Source organism: Hyperoodon ampullatus (genome assembly GCF_949752795.1).
Source record: "Hyperoodon ampullatus genome assembly, chromosome: 5".
NCBI classification, from domain to species: domain Eukaryota; kingdom Metazoa; phylum Chordata; class Mammalia; order Artiodactyla; family Ziphiidae; genus Hyperoodon; species Hyperoodon ampullatus.
In genome coordinates, this window is record NC_136918.1 from 107,721,259 (window position 1) to 107,744,676 (window position 23,418).

Genomic DNA, 23,418 nt, shown 5'->3' on the forward strand with positions numbered 1-23,418 from the left:
GGCAAGCAATCTTGAGAAAGAAGGAAAAAGCTGGAGGTTTCACACTTCCTGATTTCAAATGATATTTCAAAGATATAGTAATTAAAAGAGTAATTAAAAGTAATTAAAAGAGTAATTAAAAGAGTATGATATTGGCAAAAATATAGACACATAGATAAATGGAATAGAAGGCTCAAAATAAACCCAGGCATATACGGCCAATTAATTTTTGACAAAGGAGGCAAGAATACACAATAGGGGAAAGGACAGTCTCTTCAATAAATAGTGCAGGGAAAACTGAAGCACCACACACAAAAGAATAAAGCTGGGCCCCTATTTTACGTTATACATAGACATCAACTCAAAATGGGTTAAAAACTTGAATGTAGGACCTGAAAACCTAAAACAGGAAAGAAGCTCCTTGGCATTGGTCTTGGTGATGATTTTTCAGATTTAACACCAAAAGCAAAGACAACAAAAGCAAAAATAAACAAGTGGGACCACATCAAATTAAAAAGCTTCAACACAGCAAAAGAAGCAACATAAAAAATGAAAAGGCAGCCTATGGAATGAGAGAAATTATTTGCAAATATTATGTCTGGGTAAATAAGATAAGGGGTAAATATCCAAAATAAAGAAAGAGCTCATACAAGTCAGCAGCAAAAAACCCTGATTAAAAACAGATAATCTGAATAGACATATTTTCCAGAGGAGATATACAAATGGACAACAGGTACATGAAAAGATGCGCAACATCACTAACAGCTAGGGAAATGCAAATCAAAACCACAATGAGATAACACTTATACCTGTTAGAATGGCTGCCTTCTAAAGGAAAAGAAGTAATGACTGTTGGGGAGTGTGTGGAGAAAAGGGAACCCTCCTACACTGGTGGTGGGAATGTAAATTGGTGCAGCCACTATGGAGAACAGTATGGAGATTGCTCAAAAAATTAAAAATAGAATTACCATATGGTCCAGTGATTCTACTTGTGGGTATATATCCAAAGGAAAAAAAAAAATCACTGTTTCAAAAAGGTATCTGCACCCATATCCATTTTAGCACTATTTACAATAGCCAACACATGGAAACAACCTAAGTGTCCATTTACAAATGAATGGATAAAGAAAATAAATTCCAAATGTAATGGAACACTATTCAGTCATAAAAAAGAAGGAAATCCTGCCATTTGTGACAATATGGATGGACCTTGAGGGTGTTACGCTAAGTGGAAAAGTCAGACAGAGAAAGACGGATACTATATGACTTCACTTATATATGGAATATAAGAAAAAACTGAACTCATAGAAACTGACAGTTCTCCTTTAATCAAATACTTGCAAAAAATTCTCAAAACCTGCTTTCAGGGAAGAAAGGATAAATGAATCATGAATTCCTGTCTTCAAAGAGTTCAGTCTTATGTAATTGTTAATGATAAGAATGGTTATTAGTATCTATCACCATGTGTTGACAATGTCCTAGTTACTTTACATAGATTTACTATAATCCTCATAAGAACATGGTATCATTTTAAAAAATATAATGCACATAATAATATAGAAGATTAGAGGTATATTCAAACCCTGGTCTGAATCCATAGTCAATGCTTTGCCCACTACCCCTTGTGTTCTAACATGATGAATATATTCCTAGTTCTTCTATGTCAAAATTTTAAAATTTAAACAAGATTTTATCTTACCATTATAAACTATTTTCAAAAAAACTTTAATTATTTGTTTATTTTGGTGAAAACGTTAAACTTATGCTTTGTTGTTGTGAATGCAATTAGAACATAGGTCTTTATAAGTGGTGCCTATGACTACCACAGCTTTTCTAAGATGAAGAATATATATATATTTTTCTGACAATATTTTGTAAAAGAAATAAAAGTCGTGAACCAAATAATAATAAATATTGTAAATTGTATCAAAATAGTAGATCAGCAATGTGGTAAAAAAGTCACTTAGTTTTTTAGCAAAAGCTTGTTATCTAAAAACATTAGAATAATACAATAATTTATATCATCCAATTATATAGACAACTCATTCTGATAGCATCTTTAATAAAAGTCAAACCATTAATACATCTCAACTTTCTTCATATGTTCCTCATTTGCTTGCTGCTATTTGAATTTACTAATTCTTATTTTAAAACTGATAGACTGGATAACCTTGGACCATAGACATCCTTAAAATTATTTAAAGACTAAAGCAGGCACAATAAAATTGTGATAAACTGCATGTAACTGAAATAATTAGAAATTGCATCCTTTCTACAAAGCCACATGAGGCCAACATTAAGATAACAGTTACATTAAGGATAATTTGAATTTCAGAAAATTCATCCTTAAAATACTGTTTAATAGAAGTATTTTATTATATTAAGAGGCAATATTTCTTCATATATAAGTTGGAATTTAAACACACAGATATAATTATATGCAAATACCTATACATTTCCATAAATAAAATTATACTCCCCAAATCTAAACTGTCAATTTTTTCTCTGTTAGTGTTCATAAGCTTTAAGTCATATCTTAAAGCACATGGCTCTGTAAATACGTAATTAAATTTAGATATATATTTTAAATTTTGTGTAAGGAAATGAAGTTAAAGATCTAGAAAAATTATTCAAGTTGCCAGTATTTAAAAAACTTTTTTTCTAAAATAATAATTCTCTCTTTTAGGAAATAATGAACAAACACCTGCAAAAATGGTTAACAGGAGATTATAGCAGTATAAGTCACTCCTGACACTGAACATTGCAGGATTCTTGATTGTACTCTGAATGATAAATCTTCAAGGTGGAAAAAAAGTTAGCATCATAAGATGCAATTTTAACAAAATGGAGGTTAGAGTTTACACATTGATTAAAAATAGCCTACACATATTCCAATTAGTATTTAAAATGTTCAAGCTTCTTAATAAAATAAGCTTCACCATAAAAATATTAACTGGTTTAGCAAGTCTTGATACAATTTGTGTTTCATCTTAATAAAGAGGGCCCCTAGGCTTTCTGTAATTGGAACCTAGAATGATTGAGTTTCTTGCTGCAAATGAATAAAAATCTTCCCTGCTATTCAGGCAACCAAAGGAGATCATTTAAAAAGTGGTTCCAGTCTACAGTTTCTACGTGATAAGGCTGAAAACGAGTAGGAGCCAGGCACCAGGAATAAGAGGACAGTGACACATCATCAGGCATGAGATAATACTGTATAACTCCACAGCAAGAATATTAAGATAGCCAATCCAGAGAGTTGCCCCTTTCAAAGCAATTAATTTTCAACTAAAAGTAGAAAATCTTCTGAACGAGATGAAATTAAATTTATGTTTGTCTACCAAATCTATAAGGCTGAAAAAGATGTTTTGTTTTCTTAGGTACCTAAAAAGGAACCAAATATGCTTGTATATTTATTCTCTTGTATTCTAACGTCTTGGTGAAGTTGTTTTTAGCTTAACATACTTTTTAAAAACTTTTATTGACTCACTGTTTGGTAGATATCTAATAGGAGAATCTCTGATATCTTTAACAATTCCTTATTTATAAATTAGTGTTGGAAAGAATTGCCACAACTTTCTCAGACTACTGGTTTATTTAATATTTGGACTAGATATAAACATAATTACTAATATCCACTGAAACTCCTGAGTTAGTCACTGGGGCATTTATTCTGTAAAGTTATGCCACAGTAATAATCCCTCTAATTCTTCCAACTGTGTATGGAATCATTCACTCCCTAGGTATTGATGAGAATACCTATTGATGAGACTATTGATGAGCTTTGCCTGCATAGCTCCCATTTTCCCTTTTAGGCTCATGCTTGAGAAGAATAAAAAATAAGCAGTTCAGTTATAGAAATATCAGTCCCACAATACAGATCTCCTAAGGAAAGAATTCTCCTAGTATCCTTACAAAGTGGACAAGAGTAAAAGGTCTTCTAAATTTTGGAATAGATACACTCTCCAGTATCTTCCTTTTCCCAAATGGCTATATCCCACTTGAGTTCTGCAATGTCTTTTCCTTCAATGAGCACAGTACATGTTGGGTTCTAATTCTAAAATTAATCCTGTGAAAATTAAGTTACTTTTTCTAGATAAAAGAAAAAAATAAGTCACTGTAATAGCATTCAAGTAAACATCTTGTTCTGGCTCAAAGGAAAAAGAAAGAAATTACATACTACAATTACATATATCTTACATTTCCTTTAATATAAGACAAAGCATGAACTTATATTTAATAACTTGGGGCCTTTTATACTTATATGGCACATGAAGATGACTAAGGCATTTATTTCAGTTTAGAAATTCCATGGGTGGGGTGGCAGTAGATGTGATTGAAGATTCAATACTCAGGAGATTTTTTTAAAGCCTAATTCCCCTTTATTTCTTATAATATTTTTACTCTAAAGTGAAAGAAGGTGGTGGGAGTTATGCAAACATCTTGATTCCTTTTTCTGCTTTAAGCAAACTTTTAAATCAATAAATTATACTGCAGAGTCTGTATATAAAACCTCAGCATTCATGCTATCAAATTCTTAGAGAAATGGAGGGAGAGAACTTAAATGAAAATTAATAGAAAAGTGGGTTTGAAATTGGTTTCAAGTGCAGAATTTTAATTTTATTGGGTTCCCATAGGGAAGATTCTGAGAGAAATCTAGCCTAGGCAATCTCCATTGGGTAGATGGATATTGTATCCATAAACCACAGTCCAAACTTTGTCAATCAAGTGAAGAAGAAGAAAAAAGGAAAATAGGAAAACAGAAGCTGGGGTTGCTTGCTCCTTTTTTAAAATTTAAAATACAAACACAAAGGAAGTTCAAAGAGTAGCCTTTCTTAAAGCTGTGTAACCAATTCAAAACATAACTTTGGAATGAGTCTCAGTTGGAAGCAAAGGATATCGTAGGTAAATAGAAAGAGACTGAAAGGGGTTACTTGTGGAATTATTTATTATGTTAATCATTTCAAATTTAAAGATACATAAAGGATTATTTTGTTATTGAGGAGCAAACGAGATGTTTCTGAACATAGTTTTTAAGTAACTTTCTATATATATTGAAAGGTATATTCTTAATTATTGTAAAAATATTGATCTAGGCCCTTGGAGAATACATACAAGCTGTGATGTTTCCTCAGATTTGATTGTTGTGTAACTTAATTATAATGAAATTTGTTTTCCTTTTATTCTGATATTGATTTTATACTTTTCATGGCAGCAATTCTTAAAACATCAAATAACTTTTACTATTAGCCAAGTTAACTTTGAATGTTTTACTTATCATAATTGGGGTTCGCTTTAAAACATAATCAATGAAACATTTATGTGTCTGTCTTTATACATATAGTTTTGCTTAAGGGAAAACAAAACTTCAGAAACGTTTTATAGTAGAGTAATCTTCAGTGAGTCTCGATGGGTTTAATTGCCAGAAAATGTCCTACTCTTACACTTACATCTTAAGACAGGTAAGAGATCAATGAACATTTTTGTTGTTGGTGTTAATTAAAGTATACCTATATATCCTTGACTGGATACTTCATAGGTTACACAATTATTATCTAACAAGTATCTATAAACAAATCAGTGCAAGTTTTGAACCAGGAATTATGAGGGACATAAGGAAACTAAAATAATATCTGTTCTCTGAGATATTATACTTTAATAGTTTACATAAAATATGTCTAATCAAACATAACATTTGGCAGGATATGGTAAGTGGCATAAATGAGTTATAAAAAATCATAAAGATTCATCATATCTATATTAGGAACATTACAACAGGCTTTATGAAAGATATAACTTTTGACTCATCTCTCTAATTATGGCAGGATTTTGAGTGGTAGAAATGGAAGATGACAGCTCAAAAGGAGTCAGAATCCTGGTTAGGATGCTTACCTTCCAGAGGCCGTATTGTTGAATAGATGAATTTAAACATGGCGAATGTCTGGAAAGAGTATAAGGTTACTAGGTGATAGTGTTATTGGCTCAGATAACCAACTAAGAAAGGGCAAAGTTAAAAGTGTTTGATGTGATAACTGAGTTGGGAGTAATAAAATCAAAAGCTAAGATGTAAGTTGATATTAAGGAACAGGACCAAATATGCTCATAAGAAGCTTAGTCCGAGATAAAGTTTTTAGGACATGAAGCTGAACATGAAAAATTATTATTTTACTATTAGACCAGAAGAATGATGATGCCGTTAATATGGAATACAGAATGAAATATGGTAGGGAACATTCTGGTCATAAAAAGGAAGATGAACAAAAGCAAAGAAATGAAAAAGTTTGGAATAGAGAGGTGGGGGGTAGAAACACAAACCTGTACATTTAAACCTGTACGTTTTTTAGCCTGGCACTCATCCCTGGCCTTGAGTATCAGGTGGAAAAATCCAGACTTTCCTGAAAAGTAAAAATGCTTTACTAACTCATTTGAGAAGTAAATATTTCTGAGCAGAGTTTCCTTTAAGTATACCAATGTGAAATACCTGAAAAAGAAAAATTCAATGAAGAGACCACATATAGAGTTCTGAAGAGAGAAAACAAAGATTTACATGAAGTTGGAGTAATAATAAAGGAAAGCACAGAATAACAGAATATAATAGAAGAGCTCTTGGGAAAGTAAACATAACTTTTTGGAGCTAGAAAATGTATGGTGTTACTGAAAACAGAGGAGAAACTCTCCTTATGGAGTCTAGTCTGTATGAGAACAATCTTAGTCCTGAATAGGAAAAAATAGCAATGCAAGACCAACCAACTAACCAACCAAATGACAAACAAACAAAGCATAAACCAGGGTGGAAACAAACTGAGATACAGTGGAAAGGAAAAGTTGATGATTTCAGTTTAAGAAACTTTAATTCAAGTGCTAGAAGAAAATAAAGAAATACATCTCCATCTAGCAATAAGGAATGAGAAATTAGAAACTGGAGCAGAGGGCAGGACTAGAATTTATACAGAGATTGGAGCCAAGCAAGTGTCCAAGCTTGAGAGAAAACAAAAGAACAGATTCCCAAACATTTGGGAGATGAGAAAAGAAAGACAATGAAATCCAGTATGTCTTAGAGAAGTCAAAATAAATTAATGTCATAGGAACATAGGAACAAGAGAGAATCTGTTTAAACTTCATTGATCTATATATTTACATTTATAACTCATCCAATACCTTGAGGTTCCCCGAACCTCTCATATCCAATAATTATTTTGTTAGCCCTACTCAGCCATAACCATACACTAAACTTTGTCATCATCATCACTTCCTTAAATATCAATATTTCAACTTTTCTAATCAGAGCCTTCCATCTTTTTTTTTTTTTTTTTTTTTTTTTTTTTTTTTTTTTTTTGTGGTACACGGGCCTCTCACTGCTGTGGCCTCTCCCGTTGCGGAGCACAGGCTCAGGACGTGCAGGCTCAGCAGCCATGGCTCAAGGGCCTAGCCGCTCCGTGGCATGTGGGATCTTCCTGGCCCAGGGCACGAACCCGTGTCCCCTGCATCGGCAGGCGGACTCTCAACCACTGTGTCACCAGGGAAGCCCACCTTCCACCTTTTCAGCACACTATTCAGCTCATCATCAAAACCTCCAATCCTAACTGCTGAACCCATCACTTACCTTTATTCTTCAATCCACTCCTAACTTTATTTCTCTCTTTAATCAGTATTACTATGCAATCAATATTTTGTTCTTTTCCTATCCATTGTGCTTAACTGGTTGTTTCTCAGGCCTGATGAACCCAACTTTTCCATCTTGTCTGTCAGAACATCTAAGCTAACTGAAAAAAAAAATGAGGAGAGGCTAATGGTTTGTTTGTTTTTTAAATACTGTTCTTGAAGTCGTCATGCAAGAATGTACATGAAGAGCAATGAAAGGCAATTTTGAAGCAAAATAAATTTCATTACTGTGTCTTTGAGTATTTCATAACTTAAAAAAATAGTTTGGGACATCCCTGGTGGCTCAGTGGTTGAGAATCTGCCTGCCAGTGCAGGGGACAGGGGTTCAATCTCTGGTCTGGGAAGATCCCACATGCTGTGGAGCAACTAAGCCTGTGCGTCACAACTATTGAGCCCACGAGCCCCAATTACTGAGCCCGTGAGCCCCAATTACTGAGCCCGCGTGCCACAATTACTGAAGCCCGTGTGCCTAAAGCCTGTGCTCTGCAACAAGAGAAGCCACCACAATGAAGAGTAGCCCCCACTGGCCTCAACTAGAGAAAGCCCACACGCAACAACAAAGACCCAATGCAGCCAAAAAACAAAAGTTTTGTTTTTCTGATATGTGGAAATGTGCCTCATGTATTTTCATAAATGTTTAGAATATATGATTATATGTACACATTTTTGCCCCCTATAGCTCTTTAACATATTACTTAGAATAATTATTTTTGCAAAATCTGCATTTTGATACAGCTGGTATCATCATTTGTTAAGTTGGCTCTGTCCTGATCTTTCAAATATTTAGGGCGGGAATAATACAGTAAGTGAAGAGGAAAAAAAAAGGAAAAGGAGACTTGAAGAAATTATGCAGGTGAAGAAAATTTAACTACTTCCCTTTAACGTATGTAATTTTCCATTGTGTTTCTAGCCTGTTGCAGTTATTTGTGTTTCATTTAATAAATATGTCTTTGTGTATTTGTGTGAGAGAGAGAAAGAGTGAAATAGTTACTTAGCTTTTTTTTCCTCATTGGTCTCCACTCCCTTCTGATTTTAGTGGTTTCTGGAAGTGTTCTTCAGTCTCTTGCTATATCCACATAATTCTTAAGGGTTAGTCTTTGCTCAGAATAGATATGATATTTCCTATACTTGAAAAATTCTTTTTATGAAAAGCAATGATTTTTTTCCTTCTATTTGCAGTTTGAGAATCCCAGTGATTCCTGTTGAAAGTCTCAACAATGAAAGCCCCTACTCAAATATCACCATCAGTACTTCTGCCTGATAGGGTCAAAGGTGTTTAATGCAGTGATAAATGAAGTCAGTTTGAAGTGGAAAATCAAGCCTACTTATTCCATTAAACTGCAAGTTGAAAGTCTGATTCTGAATTTATCTACTCATGTAAATTCCTGAAATCAACTGTTGCACTAGTATAGTGTCAAGTAGGAGGAGTCTCATTACATTAAAGATTAGATTCAGATGGGACAATAAAATCAATGTTAACCTCATCATTAGATTTAAAATCTCAATAGAAAATGAGAAATGGATTTCTTCTACCCTGATTAATCTGAACATATGCTACTTGATTCTGACTTTTTAAGGTACTTCTTGCCTACAAGTTTAGAAACTTGTAGTAGAAATAGAAAATAAACTATATGCAAGAGGTAAGTGCCTTTAGAGACTTGAAAATAATGGCACCTTTTAGAGTGCCTGTGAAATCCTGGACGACTTTTTACTGATAAGGTAGTGTTCATTGATAATTATTTTAACATTTTTGAAAAACAAAGCACTCACACTACAAACTGTATAATTCCAGACGCTTTGTGGCACAAGAAATAAAAGATTATCCCCAGAAAAGATAAGATTGCTATGATCCTGAAGGAGTGACAGATTTTAGCACTGAAGAAAAAATATTCAAGATTGTTACAAATGCTTAAGCTAATCTTTCAAGGACTTTGTGCTAAAGCAAAATAATTACCCATGCCTTATCTACACTTAACATTTTTTTTCCCTTTGGTAAACATGGAATATTAATTCCTGGTTAAAAGATCAAGAAATCTTGAGTAAACATTCATTCCCTCATCCAAGCAATAATAAGTCCCTCTTTGTATGTACATTAAGCTCAAAATCTCTATGATATTTTAAAAAATAATTTCTTAAGAAAATATGATTTTCAATTTCTTTGAAACTTATGAACTCCTTGAAACCTCCTTTGAGTAAGATAGACTTTGGAACATTGTCATGTTTTTCAAATCAGCAACTTATGAGTCTGAGTTTCTCAGAATTTCCCACCTTATCAACCTGTGTACATTATAAGGACAATTTGATACCATATAAAATGTATCTACAAGCATCATAATCAGTCAGATGCCTGAAAACCATTCAGTTCAAGGGCACGTTGCAATGACAGGGTCCTATTCTCCATATCAGAGTTACTTTACAATCCATTACTTTCACTACTATAAAATTGTGTTAATTAACCTTATAAGATCTAATACTTATGTTAAACACTGTGTCACCATTATAGAACTGTTTCTGTTCCACAACTTCTTTCTTTTCTAATATTAAAACCAATGGTCTTGGAAAAGTAAAAGTAAAGCACACATCATTTATCTGGTAGCTGGGGAATTAAATGCTTCATATAAGTAAATGCTGAAGATAATTGAAATTTAAGATTAAAACATTTGCAAGTATATTTTAATCATTTGGATGAAATCCTTCTCAAAGGATCAAACTTTTCTGCATTATTAAACAGAACATACTTAGTTATATTCAACTGTTTTTTTGGAGCTAAGATCTCCTCAGTTTGAAAATACATTTTTGTGTAGTGACAGTTTTAGAGAAACTGAAGTGATTAGGATTTAGCATGTTCTTTTCCTGAATGTCCCCAAGATCCAGGTTCACCACAGTTGGTGTTAATGTAACAATTTTCAAATCTTTTGAAATGCGACCTACAGGAAAAGATATATTTTACAGCTTTATACAATGCACAAACCTATACACACAGGAAAAAAAAGCTTGCTCTTTCTAATGTACTGTAACATCTTCTTTTCTTTTTCTTCCTTCCTTTCTTATACTATTATTTTTTTATTTCATTTTTGGTTTTTAAAAATGGCTTTTTAAATTAATCTGATGACTCATTAAAAGCCACAACCAGCTATTTGAAAAACACTGCATTTGTGACCCACAATGAGAGCTCCTGTGGCCTCTAGGTCTTTTTGTCCCTCTACTGGAAAGCTATTATATTTTTAATCTTGCTTCTTGATGGTCACCTCACTATATTCATCTCTGTACTTGTAATTTTGAGTGGTGGTGCTGAAGTCCATCAAAGCTCACCATTCTAGAGAAATCTGCTGGTCACAAGTCACAAGAGTTGCTGTTCTTTTCTCCTGTCTCTTTTATTTTCTCTGTCTCTCTCTTCTTTCTCCTTTCCTTGAAGCATCCCAGATATTTCCAGCACTTTGAATTTGAAAGAGTTGGGCTTTAAGGCCATCAAAAATCACTGACATATTCTACTCATTTTAACTGGAAACATTTGTAAATGTTCATATTTTCTACAACTTGGGACACTGCTGTTTAAATTTTTTTTCAAACTTTGAAGTTTAGGAGTTCCTGTATGATTGAGGTTATATCTAGAAAAGTGAATCAATATATACCACACTTTGTAAAAACACATATAATGCAAGAAAATTTCTTTAGATTGTTTGAATAAATGGCTTTCCAAGGTACAAAAATTTTCTCAGTTTCACCATTAATTGAAATAATACTAAATATCTCCAGTGATTCTGAATTAATTTTATTTTTTCACTGTTTGTTCTCTCCATATATTTGCAAAAATGATAATCAAATTATTTACCACAAGCACAAAATAACACACTTCTCAGTAAGTTGAATGGTGATCACCAGAAGGATACTAGCTCTAACGTTAGGACACATATTACGGAAAAAAATTGCAAAGAGAAAAAACAAATCTTACTGAATGGCACTTGTTGAGCAATAGGTTAACATGTTTTTTAATCAAGGATGAAGTATGATATTTCAGCTCTTTTACATGTTAAGAGTGATTTTTGTTTCTGCACTTTTCCTACAATTACCATTTTGATGACTGTTTTTATATAAACACAAATGAATGTTTACAGATCTTTAAATAAAGAGTAAAATGCTTAGATGTAATCTCATAATTAATATATTAAAAAGAAACAGAGATTTTCAAATCCATGAGCCCAAAAGTACACATCTTAAAATCTAATCAAGTATATGACATTATCACTCCACAATGTCTTAAACATATTGAGACATTTTAGTGTTAGAGTTTCCCACTGAACACTTACAAAATAATTGGGTTTTTGTTGCAAGAAAATTGCTTACCTGGAAATGTTAAAGAAGTACATTTCCTCTTTGGATCTATAATCATGATTCTGCAAGCTCTTATGGGACTTTCACAAGACATACATAGGCACATTTAACTGAAAATGATTGAGTGCCCAACACACCACAGATGCCCAGCCTAAATAACAGCAGTGGAGATTACCGAGAGTCAGCTTCTTGTTTCAAAAACAAAACCAAATATATTCGGTCTCATTTCCAAGCTAACCACTTGTGTGTTTCCAGAAAGTCAACATGGGATTAAATTTTGAAGCCATGAGATGGAAGCAAAAGACCATGTGGGCCTCAGAAGAGAAACTTGTATGAAAAGGACAGCACATGGATATATTTTTTTAAATTATGAAAACTTGGAGCAAATTTCCCAATATTATTCCTTTGAAAACACTTTAGAAAAAACTGACTACAATGCTTTTAATTAATTAATTGAGTCAACTTTATATCTCTCTAGAGATCAGAACACAAGGGGGGAAAAAATCTAAATGCTCTAACTTTTATCATCCAAGGACTGACTTTGTGAGGGTATGTATATAGTAGGTCCATCCTCTCATTATGTTTATTACACCAATTGTTTTGGTGACATATTAAGCATAGTATTTAGCAAGAAAGACATACTTTGGGGGAGTGTTCACTTTGAACTTCCTGCTTATTCTATTTACCCTCTAAGGCTGTGCATTGTATTTCATTACATTGGTATTACATTTGCAGGTACTGCTTTGTAGTCTTAATCTTCTCAAACATATCAAATTAAGAACATAATATAATTAGCTTTTTAAAAACAAATATATTTAATAATCAGAACTATTTAGATATATTTAGAAATTCTTTAGATACTATTTATATATGCTAATACAGGTTTGATTCATAACTGATAATCTTTTATAATTATTTAGTTAAAATATGGGCATTCCTAAAAGTTTATAAGTATTTTCTCATTCTTGCCAACTTCTCTGGGTTATTGTGAAAAGTCAATATGATAGGAGAACTAAAAACACTATGTAAATAAGAAAACATAACCATCAGAGTTGTTAAAATTTTTAAAAAGTGTCTTTGTAATCTACCATTTATCAATTGAGTGAATAGAAAAGGTCATATGACCTCCACAAGACTTACTGTCCTTATCTACAAAATGAAAACAATTATAAGAGTCTTTGTAAACCTTTTACAACACGATAGTTGTGTGGTTAAAATAAGACTAGCATGAGTGAACTTGAAACCTATGCCAAAATGAGGCCTTATACGTCACAGACTCTGGATTCTCAACCACTCATGAACGACGCTATTCACTTAGTTCTGGTTTCTTAAAACCTTCCAGATCTCTCGCTTTGGCTTTCTGTCAAAACTAGCTACCTATGGGCTTCCCTGGTGGCGCAGTGGTTGAGAGTCCGCCTGCTGATGCAGGGGACGTGGGTTCGTACCCCGGCCTGGGAAGATCCCATGTGCCGCAGAGCGGCTGGGCCCGTGAGCCATGGCCGCGGAGGCTGTGCTCCGCAACGGGAGAGGTCACAGCAGTGAGAGGCCCGCGTACCGCAAAAAAAAAAAAAAAAGCTACCTGGTTAATCTCTATTTATCCCAGCTGAACTCCTTTACATTGTTGCCTTTTCCACATTTGTGGAACCAGAACTCATTCTCTACCCCTTCCAGTCCTTCCAATTGTTCTAAATTTTTTTCTACCTTAACAGTATGGAGGGGTTATTCCTATGTCTCAGGACTTCTCCACTTCTAGCTATATTACATTTTACCCCATGACAAGGGTTCATGCCTCTGTCCCTCTTCTCTACAGCTCATTATTACTATTTAATCTCAACAAAAATAGCCATGTTGCCTTGCCAGTTTTGCCATGACTTTATTTTTTTTATTAGTTTCTGCTTTATAACAAAGTGAATCAGACATACATATACATCTGTTCCCACATCCCTTCCCTCATGCATCTCCCTCTCTCTCACCTATGCCATGACTTTAGTTTGGATTCCTTTGCTGTTCAAACATGCTTTGGAAAGTCACAGACTGTTGTCCTAGAATGTATTTATTCTGCTTAGAACGTTCAATTTCAGAGCCATGGAAGAAATCTGAGATAGTAACTCAGTTCCCAGCATTGCCATAGTAGCCCAATATCAGCATGTGTATTAAATATGTAATTAAGACTTATGAGTTTAAAACTTGGTGAGATACACTGTATGGAATTTTTTGACAAAATAATAACTTATCCTCATGGCTATTATTTATTACGAAATTACTTGGAGGCAGAAATTGCATATATATTTTCATTAATATTTAAAACAGGGCTTCCCTGGTGGTGCAGTGGTTGAGAGTCCGCCTGCCAATGCAGGGGACACGGGTTCGTGCCCCGGTCTGGGAAGATCCCACATGCCACAGAGCAGCTGGGCCCGGAGCCTGTGCATCGCAACGGGAGAGGACACAACAGTGAGAGGCCCACGTACCGCAAACAAAACAAAAAACAAACAAAAAAAATTAAAACAATTTGTTTACTAGGTTTTATTTTCTAATTTTAGAGAATAAAAAATACTTGGTATACTTACGCTGGTAAACTGTGGACTTTGGGGTGAAAATGATAGGTCCATATAGGTTCATTGTAATAAATATACCACTGTTGTGAGGGACGTCAATAGTGGGGGAGGTTGGACATGAGTAGGAACGAAGGGTATATGGGAACCCTGTACTTTCCACTCAATTTCACTGTGAACCTAAAACTCTCTAAAAAATAAAGTTTATTAATTAAAAAAACATTTTGGTGTGGTTACGTGACTTACTCAAGACCACTCAGGCCACAGATATCTGCGGATTTATAATTCAAAGCTACTTCTATTTCTCTTTCTACTGCACCACACAGCTTTTTCTGCCCCAGAGCATGACAGCTTAGACAGTATATCTGAACATAAACACAGACCTTGATGATTAATTAGATGGCTTTCTATAGCGCAGATGTCAGGAGAGAGACAAATACTGTGTAATTAACATCTACTAGGCATTAAGTCAAATCATATAAAATTGCCATCATTGTAGATCATATTCTTTTTCCCAAAATTTGTGAAAGGAAAATCAAAATGGAGTCTATATTGCTAAGAGAGCTCCCTAAAATGGAGCCAGGAGGCTATTACAAAGTATGACTTATGCACATCTCAGCCTGAATAGAATCTAACCATTTGATCTCTTATTGTCCTACTTAAGACATCTAGATCATCTGCCAGAAACTCAAGATAATTATTGGGCCCATACCCTAAAATAACTTGTGGCAGCCTCTCTACTTACTGGACTACCCTAAAATAACACATGATTCCTCAAGGACAAATATTTCCTGATTCACGTCAATCACAACTCTCACTAGGCAAATTTTAACAGCCTTTTGGCTTTTTGTCTTTATAAGCCCCTGACTCTTTCTCCTCCCTTGAACACTCTTTTGGTTTAACCAGAATCTGTCTCCTGAATTGCAATTCTTAAGACCCCAAATAAACTATTTTATTATTTGAAGCCTTCTGCACTGTTTTTCTGTTGACAAATTCATATTTTCCTCTGTTTGGGGCTAAGACATTTCACTCTGGATAACTTGCCTTCTTTAACTCCTGGTTTGTTTTGTCATTTCTTCTGGCTGTGATTAGATTATATGACAATTAGTAAATAACCTGTGATTTGTAAAAAGGTACATATTAGGTTGAGAAAACAGATTTGATATAAAACTGTTTTGCCTTAATTTGCATCTCATTTTTAATCTCTATTATGCTAATAGGAAAATGCATCAGTGTTTTTATCAGATTTCTTCTTAAATTCTAGATCATTTTGAAAATGGATGTGTAAGTGTTCCTCTAAAACACCTCACTAGTTATTATATGATATGTGATCTGTCTTCCTAAAGATTAAAATCTTTCTTCTTATTCAGAATAGCAATGTTATATGCAATGCAATTATGTATACTAGATTCATACCAAAATCATAAGAAAAAGTGTGGTTACCAGAGGTAAAATAGTAACTACAACATAAACATAATGCCTGATACACAGAAAAATTTATCAATGACTATAATTATTTTCTTTTATAGAATAAATACCAAATATACATTTATTTGACTGAAAATGTCACATTGCTTTTGTGAAGTAAATTTACAAAGTGTTAAACATTTGACTAAAATGAATGATGAGGGCTTCCCTGGTGGCACAGTGGTTGAGAGTCCGCCTGCCGATGCAGGGGATACGGGTTCGTGCCCCGGTCCGGGAGGATCCCGCATGCCGTGGAGCGGCTGGGCCCGTGGGCCATGGCCGCTGAGCCTGCACGTCCGGAGCCTGTGCTCCGCAACGGGAGAAGCCACAACAGTGAGAGGCCCTCATACCGCAAAAACAAAACAAAACAAACAAAAAAAGAATGATGATTCTTTAGCTATAGCATGTGGGGGGCAATCTCACACCTTTTAAGGTCATAACATTAATGTAATATAACAGCTTTTTTCCCCCTCTACTTCTATAAGCAGAGGATGCTGCTGCCTGAAAGCTGTCTGGGAATTCAGCCAAAGAAAGAAGAAGGTTACAAAAATTCTGGGGACTTTAAAGAAAAGTGGCTGGCATTAGCTTGGTCCTCACTTTAAACTAAAATTAAAACAATAGACAGACATGTACAGTAATCTCTCTTTTAAGGAAAGAATAGAATGCCTCTATAGTAATGTCAAGTGGAACAATTTGGTCCTGGCCCAAGTTATGCAGCTGTTCCACAGGGAAACAGCAAAAGGCTTCAATCCAAAGCAGGCAAATAAGGCATGATTGTTTATAAACAGTCACTGTGGCCCTCACATTTAGAACAAGGAAAACAATATTAGCATACAGGAGGCCAGGTTAGGGACATGAGTCTCAGTATGAGTTGAGTCACACCATCATTTTGTGATTTATACAAAAGATAGTGGTGCTATTTTGTTCTACTATTAACTTGCCTAATAACCATGGATAACTCATACTTTAGGAAATCATATATTGGTCAAACATTTTTAAAGAAACAATATTTGATCACGGATTAAGGAAATGATATGTCAGCTACAAAATGTAAAGAAATCATACACCTGTTATCCACTTCTGATTCTCACCTGCTCATCAAAGGGGGCTCGGGTAATTGGTAAGGATAATAGAAATCGGGTGTTTCAGGAGTCAATTACAAGCTAAGACACAGTGTTGCTTCTCCGTGATTCCAAAATAACAAAATGGGGAATCAGGTGTAATAGCAGCAAAATAATGGAGAACTTTGACGGTGATTACCAGAGTAAAATAGGAAATTCGAACCTACCTGTTGGGTAAATATGATATCACATACTTCATTTTTACTCCCACTCTTTACAGGCTTTTTTGATCCTATCTTAAAATAGGACAGCCTCTTTACTATTTTTTTGTTTTAAAACTTCTGTTTGAAATAACTTTCTTTTCTCATCCCTTTTCCACTTTTCATGATTCATTTACTGAAATGGGTGTCCTTCCTGTTTTCTTTACTTCCCCACCACTTACTAACTCCCTGATTAATCCATTTCAATTCGCGTTCTGTTCTCTTTGCTCTAGTGAGACTTGTTTTCTTTATGATCAGTAAAATTTCCTTCTGGGAAAATCCAATGATTTCTTTTCAGTCTTCTCTTGTTTTTTTTTTTTTTTGTCCTATCTGCCTCAACTAGCACTGTGGGAAATCAAATATAAACTAGAGAGGCTAGAGCTGAGACTGTCTTTAAAGAGGTTAATGTCTTCATTTATTGGAAATGATAGTTACTTTGAAAATGCAGAAGAGTGGATTTTAAGATAATTAGGAAGGGCATAAGAGAAGCAGTGGTATAAAGGCAAAAAGGAGTCAAAGAAGTTGGCTATACCTTTAATGTCAATGGCCTGGAGGTCTACAAGGAAAGAAAATGGTAAAAAGAGCATTGGGAATGAGAATACAATACAAAAAAATAAGTTAATGTACATTTACTTGTGGACCATAGCACATAGAATGTAACATTATGATCTATAATGATAAAGACAGAAAATAATAATTTTAACCCTTCTGGAGCTTATGAGTGAATTGCCAGAGGATACTATCCTAATTAGAGGATATTCTATATGGCTGTAAACTCATGCTAAAAATGGTCAGTTTGGTAGGAATTTGGCAAGTTGCCAGAAAGGGCACAAATACAGCAGAAAGCCTGATAGAAGAGAACAGCAGCAGTAAAATGTGTCTTGAAACTAGCCAGTTCTTCACCTTCAAGCATCCAGAGCTTCGATTTGAGTGCTGCACGTTATTGTAGGGCCCATCCTAATTTTTCAAAAGTGACTTTGGTCAACATAGGTGACAATTTAGACTCAGCAATTGAAGTAGCAGAAAATAGCTGAAGGAATGTAATCTTTGGTCAATGATTGAACTAAGTTTAAATCCTGACTCGTCCATTTTAAATCTGGATGAATAAGGAAAAGCAGTTAATAATGAGCTTTAGTTTTCCTTTCTGTCAAATAAGGAGCCTTTTTATTTCCATTACCTATAGCAAAGAGATACTAACCAGGATCCTTCTGAGAAAGGTGACATTTTCTATTTCTTAAATTTCTGGAACCTTTGTATTCTTAAATAACATAAATAAATAAGAGATTGTGTTTTTCATTCATTGGCAGTGCAGAGGATTATTGCATATCCAAGCTTATTTCTAGGTAACTGAAACAGAGACCACAATAAGGCATATCTATTCAACCATATCTGAGCTGAGGGAAATGGACTACTTAAATAGCTAATTACATAGATCACAATCTAAGTATTCACCAAAAAAAAAAAAAAAATGTGGATAGTGAGAGTGGATATGGAATCAAAGAGAAGATCTTTGATAGGTAATTAGATGCCATTTGAGCTGGAATGTATTTATTCCCAAGCATTCTATATATTATATTTCCCATCTTCACCTCATTTAATTGTGTAAATTGTACACATATTCTAAATGTACACATATGTACTTTGGGGCAGAACTCTGGAGATAAGGTAGAAGCAAAAATCCTTTGCTATTCCTTGATACTTTATCATATCTCCAAACACTGACCTCTGAGGTTATAAGGAGAAATGGAAGCAAAGGGCGGCGGGTGTGGGGAAAGAGGAACAGAGTTGGAAAATAATAAGCAAAGGGAACAGGAGTGGAAATGGAAGGGAAAGTTAGGAAAGAAGCACTGGTATTAGATATAAAACATTGGGAGTAAAGAAACTGGATTTAAGTATGTCTAAAGCTGACTAGAGTATATCACACTTCTTTCTTAGTTAAAGTACTGATCTTACAGCCAAAAGCTCTGTTGAAACTGTAGTACTGAAATGCACTGTCACATTTAGATAGAACACTACAGTTGAAAAGTGTTTTCTACAAGCAACTTAAACTTATCAGAGGGTAAGAACTATGAAAGTGAATTGTACAGTATATATGTAGTAAAGCTACTTTGAAAAAAATTGCTCCTTTCAAGGTCTAAAATGCCTTAAATGTTTCTTAAAAGATAGGAAAAAAAGCAAATTAATTTACAAAATGCTCTTTAAGTCAGTATATTTTAAATCTCTAGAAAATAATTACTGGAAGAGAGAACAGTTCTAAAATAACAATACGGTGGTAAAGAAAGTGTGAATTCACTTAGTGCGTTAAAAAGTATAAGACAATACAATTGAGGAAGTTGAAATTTCAGGCTTCTGTATTAAAATTACTATAGAAAAATTCCTCATGTGATAATATGAAATCTACACTTAAATAACAAATGTTATTAGAAACAATTTTTTAGTAATTAAATTTGATTTGCTCAAAAGCTATCCCATATAGTTATGTATAGAGAACAATTAAATGCCTCCCATTAAAATTTAAATGGAAATGCAAATCAATTGGAAGCTTCTAAAAAGACCAAATAAGTGACTTTCAGCTCCATGTAGAATGTTACTATAGAAAGATCAAATCACTTCCAATGAAATAATCCTTATTTGGATACTCCATACTTGAATTTTCTATTAAATATAGATATATATATTATAGAGTTAGCTGTTTATAAACATGAATGTCAAAAAGTAAAATTTTAGGGTTGAAGTGATGTTAGAACTCATTATTCTAACAATGAAATTGCTTTATAATAGAAAATGTGGAGTCTTTGACCCTTTTCATTCACACTACCTCCAAACATATCACATTCACAAATTATGTCTCAGGGGCTACACTAGAGGTGTAGATTTGATCCCCCTTAGGAAAATGATTTCGCATGTAACTTTAAAATTTGGGCATATTTTGAGGATTCAATATTTTCAAAGTTTTTCATGAGAGAAGTAAGCTCAGCATGTGTAACTTCTACAATCTGATGATGTAAAAACAGTGACTGATTAAGCTTATACTCCTTTCAGGTTGAAATATCTTAGTGGGAAAAAAAAAAAAGAATGAAAAAGAACAAAAAAATCGCAGTTGGAAACCTCCCCAGAAACTTCACTAGATGACAAAATACAAGACCAATCTCCACAGACACTTAGTGAAGACATGGTTCAGGGGGTTTTCTGTTCTGAGATCACTTTGCCCACCAAGAAAATACAAAAATAGTGGATTTCTGAGGTTAAAGACTGCAATCAAAGCAGGATACAAGAAAAGTAAAAAAATTTATTGCTTATTAAATCACTTACAGTGGTTTTCCTTTGGATTCACAAGTCAAAATTAAAGGCTGTCCTTCTTGTGGAAAAGGAGTAGATGGTATAATCTTAACTGATGGTGTATCTAGGAGAAAAGAAAAAATAATATTAAGAAAGGTCATTACACACATATAAAACTATATATTTAATAATTGTACATTATGGTATATGTTCAGGCCATTTTTTGTAATTGTATATATTTACATAATTGTGTATATTTTTATAGATTTAGTGAAACAGGGTCTGCAATTTTAAGAAGCTACCATCCTGTCCAGGAAAAGCTTACAAAAATATCTGAATATCTTATGAGCACCACTGTTGTATTATTTCTGAAATCTGAATTTAAAAGTGAAATTGCAAAAAGTGGTTCAGATGAATATCAAGCATTTCATACAATTGTTTCTTCAACTATTTATAGATGGCTATGCATACTATTATTATGGACTGAATACATTTATGTGCACTTGAATAACAACACTTTCATTGTTGCAGGAATACCAGGGACTCACAATAAGGAACCCACAAAGAACTTGAGATCAACTACTGTCTCACAAGCATTATGCAGAATCTTTTTGAAAATGTAGTAATGCAGCACTCAGCATAGGCTGTTTGCTTTAAAGCACAGTTAGCAAATCATCTGAAATAGTTATTTAGAATGTTACTAAAAGTTAACATTTTGTTATATATTCTACAACATAATTGTTATAAAGTTATTTCCATTTAACAATAAAATCATACTTTGTGGAAGAAGATGCAAAAATACTTTTAGACATTTATATTTCTAACTTTTATGCCATGTAATATTGTTTAATCAACACAGAGATACATATTACACAGAAAAAGTGGAAAATAAACTAAAAACAGAGACAGAGTAAACAGGCTCATTCCTTTAGGACACCTTGCTAGTCCTGGTTTTGTGTGGCTTGCAGTCAACATGGCACTGTCTCCTCCTCTTGTCTCCATATCCTCAACAATAAACAAAATAGGCTCTGAATGCTCCAGAGGGGTCACAATTATTCTCACCCTTCCCTTAGATGTGATAGAAGAACTGAACTACCCTGAGGTTATAGTCATTCTCTGACTTTGAAGCCAATTAAATAAGTATCAATCAATTGTGTAATTTTTAGTTTAGTTATCTTATTTCAGGAAAATATTATGCAGATTTGTCATATATAGAAAAATAAACAAGATCCTGTGGAAGGCCTTGTATCCCACTTATAAATTATTTACACTTTTCAAATGCATTCTTTCTCAATCCTTTAAAGAAAAAAATATATTCAAGATAATCAACAATAATATCCCATTTACAAATAGGCATTCCATGTACATCATGGTAAAAATTGTAGTATATAATAACCCAGGAAGAAAAATTAATTTGAAGAAATATGACACATATTGTCATATTTTTAACCAGTAGAAAAAAATAATTTAATAAAAGATTGAAATATACTTCACTAATTTCATTACCATCATCACATTTATGGAATGGAATCAGTTAACATGCTGATCATATAATTTTGTCTTCCAAGTAGAACACTTTTAAAAGTGAAGAGAAAATATTAATTTAATTATATAGAATAACAAGTGTGAACCAGAATGATTCTGGGAAAATGAGGGCTATCATCTTTTAAAGTTTGACCATATATACATATAGCAAAATTTAATTTCATCCTGACATAGAAAATAAAGCTTCAATTCTAGAGAAAAAGGTGGCAGAAGAAAGATCAGAAAAGTGTGATGTTGGGGAAGAGAGTTGTGTTGTGTATCTGTGATGATTAATTTTACGTGTCAACTTGACTACACTATGCAGTACTCAGATATTTGGCCCAAAATTTATTACTTTGGGAATTCTAGTAAGAGTGTTTTGGGAAATGATTAACATTTAAATCAGTGGACTTAGTAAAGCAAATTCCTCTCCCTAATATGGGTGAGGCTTATCTGATAAGTTGAAGGCCTGAATAGAACAAAAAGGCTGACCCTCCCACAAATAGAGTATTCCTGTCTGATGGCAACTGAGCTGGCACATCAGCCTTTTCCCTGTTTTCAGATCAAACTGAAACATCTGGGTCTTGAGCCTGCTGACTTTCAGACTGGAACTATAACATCATCTCTTCTGGTTTCTCAGGCCTTTAGACTCAGACTGGAACTAAGTCATCAGCTCTTCTGGGTCTCTAGCTTTCAGACTCAGCCTGCAGATCTTGGAATCTGAACCTTTGTAACAAATCCCATTAGTTCTTTTTCTATATAGAACGCTGACAAATATAGAATCCTTACAAACAGACCCTGGGATATTTCTTTTATGGGGAGTGACCACAGGGAGCACTGCGAAGCGAGATAGGAAGGGAGGGAAGTCAATCAAGAGTGTGTTATTGAGAAGATTACCCTGTGGGCAGCTGCATTCAATTCTGCTGTGGAACTCAGACAATGTAGGGCTTGCCTCCAAGTCACCTCGCTTGATGGGCAAGGGAGAGGAGTATTTAGGAAATATTGACCAATACTCATTAGTGTTCGGTTGAAGATTGCTGGGGTGGGGATGCAGGTGTTATTTCCCTGGCACCCCTGGTCTACTCGGTGCACAGGAATGGTGTGTGCCAAAGGGATATGGGCAAGTCGCCCCCAGTATCTGTCTCAGTGAAGTAAAATACACAGTTCTGCCTGTTCAAGTAATTTATTAGAGGTGAGAATTTATATAACATATGGTCCCCTGAAGCATGGTTCAGCATTCCCTTTAGATCCAGAACACAGAATTTGAATTATAAGCAAGTGCAAAAGCAGATAATATGCTTAGCA

The 23,418-nt window shown here is 34.1% G+C and overlaps 1 protein-coding gene across 7 annotated transcripts in view; it reads right to left on the minus strand.

Annotated features, from left to right (window-relative positions):
• The window catches only part of CADM2 (cell adhesion molecule 2), a gene marked incomplete at both ends in the record, with an annotated part of 1,071,386 nt that overhangs the window by 82,794 nt on the left and 965,174 nt on the right, over positions 1 to 23,418 (minus strand). For all 7 annotated transcript variants that reach the window (XM_079704577.1, XM_079704575.1, XM_079704579.1 and 4 more), the window contains one exon: positions 20,623 to 20,713. In XM_079704577.1, the coding sequence (XP_079560703.1) occupies positions 20,623 to 20,713 (91 nt within the window). The remainder of the gene's footprint in view (positions 1 to 20,622; positions 20,714 to 23,418) is intronic.